This window comes from Cicer arietinum, chromosome 7 (assembly GCF_000331145.2).
Source record: "Cicer arietinum cultivar CDC Frontier isolate Library 1 chromosome 7, Cicar.CDCFrontier_v2.0, whole genome shotgun sequence".
Classification (NCBI taxonomy): Eukaryota; Viridiplantae; Streptophyta; class Magnoliopsida; order Fabales; family Fabaceae; genus Cicer; species Cicer arietinum.
In genome coordinates, this window is record NC_021166.2 from 7,684,381 (window position 1) to 7,689,147 (window position 4,767).

General features: G+C 31.7%; 1 protein-coding gene and 1 long non-coding RNA gene across 2 annotated transcripts in view; one reads left to right on the forward strand and one right to left on the reverse strand.

Annotated features, from left to right (window-relative positions):
* Nucleotides 1-647: 647 nt before the first annotated feature.
* Nucleotides 648-4,767, reverse strand: part of LOC101505486 (uncharacterized) — a 5,304-nt gene continuing 1,184 nt past the window's right edge. Inside the window, exons 2-6 of the mRNA XM_004508593.4 lie at nucleotides 3,501-3,601; nucleotides 3,149-3,246; nucleotides 2,283-2,491; nucleotides 1,857-1,909; nucleotides 648-1,037 (exon numbers count right to left, since the gene is read on the reverse strand). Coding sequence (XP_004508650.1) covers nucleotides 1,014-1,037; nucleotides 1,857-1,909; nucleotides 2,283-2,491; nucleotides 3,149-3,246; nucleotides 3,501-3,601 — 485 coding nt within the window. The 3' untranslated portion in view covers nucleotides 648-1,013. The remainder of the gene's footprint in view (nucleotides 1,038-1,856; nucleotides 1,910-2,282; nucleotides 2,492-3,148; nucleotides 3,247-3,500; nucleotides 3,602-4,767) is intronic.
* LOC140918892 (uncharacterized) lies at nucleotides 1,037-2,647 on the forward strand. Its single transcript, XR_012161325.1, has 2 exons — nucleotides 1,037-2,110; nucleotides 2,200-2,647. It is a non-coding gene; the product is annotated as an uncharacterized lncRNA (long non-coding RNA).

Below are 4,767 nucleotides of genomic sequence, written 5' to 3' on the forward strand. Positions count from 1 at the left end.
CTACAATAACACATTAAAAAACCACCCCTCAAGGCCTACCCTATGGGCTTACTGTACATATAATTAAATTAAAGAAAGGAAAGGTCATAATGGATGCGCCAAATAGAGGCAAACAAGACACTGAACTTGCATAATGATAATGGAGCAAATATAATAAGCTCAAAACACATGATTAAGGATTGAATAAATACATCATTAAGAAAGTGGGAGACATTTTAATTTCATTATATACATTATCTTTCTTGTTAAATGGAATGTGGAGAATTTAATTTTTATTTTATTGTGGGTTAAAAGCAGTGTTTTAAACTTGGATCGCACTATGACTCGTTGGCACTTCGCACTTTGCACTTAGCATAGTCATTCTGGTTCGGAAAATTATACAAAACTTGTGGTTATGGGCTGTGTTGAAAAGAAATATCAAATCTCTTAAGATACCAACCCGGTTTTTTTGGGTCAATGATTATAGAATGACGATGAATAACCAAAATCTTCCGAAAAGATATGAATTGCATGTAACTGACTATTGCCAAGCAATTTTTTTAATTTTATTAGATAATTTTGGTTTTCACTTCCAATGAACTCACAACTACTTGAGTAAAAAAAGAGAACTCAACTACTCGAATAGGATCAAAGTATACACAGCAATATATAAGGATAACTAAGCACCAAATTTTTGTTTATTTTGTATGCTTTTTCTTTTTCTTTTGGTAATTTAGTATCTATTTTATATACAAAGAAAATAAAAATGTATTCAACAACTTAACAAAATTATTCACCAAATAAATTAAGTTTCTATAACACAAACCTAATCTTCATCCCTCAAGTGAGAAAATACTAACACGTGAAATAAAGGGGAAAACAATGGTTGAAACAATAAATTTAGGCAACTGGAACAGCTCAGCCGCCGTTTATGTCACAATAATAACAAATTAAGCCTCATTTCCATCATGAATAATATTCTCAGGCATGTTGCAACCACTTCCATAATGCCACCCAATCATTTCAAGCAACATCTATGATTTCTCTTTATCATCATCCTGTTTACTCAAAAAAGTCTCAAAATAAATAGTAAACACAAAATTGTGGCCAATTTGACAGAATGATTAAATAAAGGGCAAATTACACAGACTTCCTTTGAGCTCTCTTTAAATCACATCCACACCCCCTATGATTATTAGACATACATCCACCCTCCTCACTAGTTTTTGTAGGCGACACATATTTCCTTAATATGTTACTATCTGTATCCCTATTTATAAGTCCCTATTTGTCCAACTCGTGTAATCTTTAAAAAGTAAAAGTACTTATAGTAGTTTCAATTAAGCATATTTTTATAAACAAAAAATATATCAAGTCATTTGAAATGAAACTTATATATAGGAACAATTTGTTTTTTCAAATGGGTTCAAGGAGAAGGAGGTGGTAACTCTGTTAATTCTCTTTTTAAAATGAGAAATCACATTGCTTCACCCACTATTCACGGGTAGAGCTGTCAATTTTATGGTTTTTGGGACCCATCTCACATGTTAAAGGGACCTAAAACTTCAGGGCTTTTTTTTTGGTCAACTGAAAAAAAAAAACTTCAAGGCTAAAGAGCCCCATTTACAAAAGCCCCCAAGACAGAAAGCACCATAATCATAAATAGGCCCACATGCCCCAACTTTTTTACCCAAATTTTTTCAGGAAAATAATTTTTTAGCAGGAAAGAAAATTAATTTTTTCTTTTCTTGGATAAAGAAAAACTTTTTCTTTTTCTTTTCATGCAACATCGAACAAAAAGGAATAAAATTAAAGAGAAATATATGTATATAAAAGGAGAATAAGACCAGAAATAGTACACAGAATATCATGCTTACCGAACTTTCTACCAGTTTGTCCAAATCATCATCAAAACCGCCATCACCGTCATCTGGAAAGACCATAGTCATTCTTGGCAAATATAACTCATCAAAGCTTAAATTATCAGTCCAAACATGGTTAATGCAAAATTATTTAATTGTATCGCTCCCCCTCCTTATGTTCCATCTCATTCTGTTAAACTTCAAAGCTTCCAATGCAGCTTAAATCAAGAGATCATATAATCCAAAAGATGCAAAAGATAAATTGTCTGGTATAACTCTATCTATTATCCCGTTATATAATTAATCACCTTTTAATTATTCTGGGACTTGAAATGCTTTTTATGTCAATTGTAAACAGAGATGCCCGATGTACCAAACTCATATATGCAATACTATTTTTCAGAAACATGCACATTATAAAAGACAATGAACAAGGTGTACCTGGGTCATCATCACTGTCTCCTGTATCTCCCAGAAGAAATATATCCAAGTCTTGCTGAGGTGATGAATTTGATGCTTTGGTCTCTTTTTTCACTTCCTTAACCTTTTGATTAGAGGTCAGTTCAATTTCTAATGGTTCCATCATCGTGTAATCTTTAAATTGCTCGGATGATTTTAGTTTAGCATCTTCCATGTAGCGGTTTTCATAGCTGCCAGAAAGCATAGGAAAAAAACAGTTTAGTATAATTCACAGAACAGTATAACGATAGCATCAGTAATCACACAGAAGAATGAGGGAATTTCCATAAATAATTTGCATGTAACAAATGTACAAGTATAACAAACATGACATTTTTTCACGAGTATATTAATTTTTAAGGGAACGGACCAATACAATACTACAATCACTGTTATTTATAATTTAGGCACATCCAAATAATTTTTTTAATTACATTGTACAAAATAGTCATCATTTTCAACAACTCAACGAGCATTCAGCTGCCCTTATGAACACTTATTTGACAATAAGTATATTTTTTAAAAATTTACATGTTTATATTACTGTAGTGGATTTTCTAAAATCCCTTAATGTGGGAATTTTCATATATAAACAGATAGAACGACTTCTTTGCATTGTGACATATACATGTCAGTATATTCTAAACAGAAGCATCATAGTCAAATGCCTGCATTGTGATCTTTGCCATTAAAAAGGTATATTACATATAATGTTTCTTTCAATAAGTAACAAGACAACCTTCACATAATACAAAACCGTATAGTTTTCTAAGACTTCAAAGACCAAATAATCATGTACTAAATTGATCTGGTCAGACAAAAGTAAAATAAAAAATAATTATACTTACGGTGCAATATGTTTATTGACAATTATAAAATATATTCTCCAAAACTTCCTCTCTTTCATGACACGTGGACACAGCTCATATCTCAATTTTGAAATCTCCTGCAACAAAAAATAAACTGAATTGTGAAAACACAAACACGCTGTCCATTTGCACTGACAGAAGTACTAATGGATATGCATAGCCTTGATAACAGTTTCCCAGTTTTAGGGAACCATGCACCTATAAAATTCTGATTCACAATAACAAGGATTAATTGGCTAAAAATTTAATCCTGAAGACCCTTTATGTTTTGATTACGTGTGTCTATAAATAAATCGTTTCGAGTCTAACAGAAATGAAAAATAGATGCAACCTCGACAGTAGAAAGAACAAGATTGGCATGTTTCTCCTGCCAGTCAGTTAGATCCTGCCTAATATTTGAAACTGCAGGAACATCAGACAATTCCGTATCATCTGCAAATGCAAACCAAAATTGAGATAGGCGAGGAATAATAAAGGGAACTACCAACTAATAATACAAACTTCAAACTTCATAGCAATACTTCTTTTTTGTGTATAGTAGTAGCAAGCAATGAGGTTTGAACCTATGACCTCGACGCCTTGCAAAAATAATCCAAACCCCTCGTCACTAGCCCAATCCTTGTGGCTTGTAGCATTAGTAGTGAAGTAAAAGTTTTTGCTTGATTGAGTAGATGGAAAGTAGGAAGATGGAAATTTTGGAATGAAACAAAAGGTAGAAAATGTAATACATTGGATTTAACTTTTAGAGTATATTCATTACAAACAAACTGTAATGCATTCAAAATCAAGTTTAAGTTTCTAAACTTTATGGAATATGTAAAACTGATTTTGTATAAAAACTATAGTCTCCAAACACAAAAGCAATGCTTGATTGGTTTTGCACTGAAAGAAAAACCCGTTGAATGTGGATAGCCAAAAAGACTATCATCATTTGATACTTCATTATTACTACAACAATCTTTTCCACACCCATTTTAGTAACCACACATCTATGGTTTTGTTTCATAAATATCCCTTTTTAAAAAAAAAACTAACCAATATACTCTACATTGAAATTTATATACCAAAATGCCCTACTTTTTTTTACCTTTATAAGGATCGCATCTCTGTCCTGCGACCACATGAAAAATGATTTTTTTTTTTTCTGTAATAGGAGGTCGCATCCCCGAACATTTTGGTATATAAATTTCAATATATATTTATAAGTATTGATTAGTTTTAAAAAAAAAGGGATATACATGCAAAAATTCCCTCATCTATAAGTAAGTTATTTTTGTTAATACTAAACAAATGACATTTATTATATCGAAATCACTTTTGCAAATTTTACTTCTATGATTGATAACTAGTTTCATCTGAAGTCAATTTTGCATACTCTAATCAAAACACAAATACATTATATCCACTCATCGTCTAATTTTTCCCTTCGAAATCCAACCATGAAAATGCATCAACATTAAAACTCTTGAGGGAGAGCTTTGTCGCTCATTGTAGTCCTACCTAGCTCAGGACATTGGTCTCTACAGTTGTGGGCAGAAGATACCCAATTTATACCAACAACAGCACATTTTTTTCAAAAAAAACTTGTACACACTCTT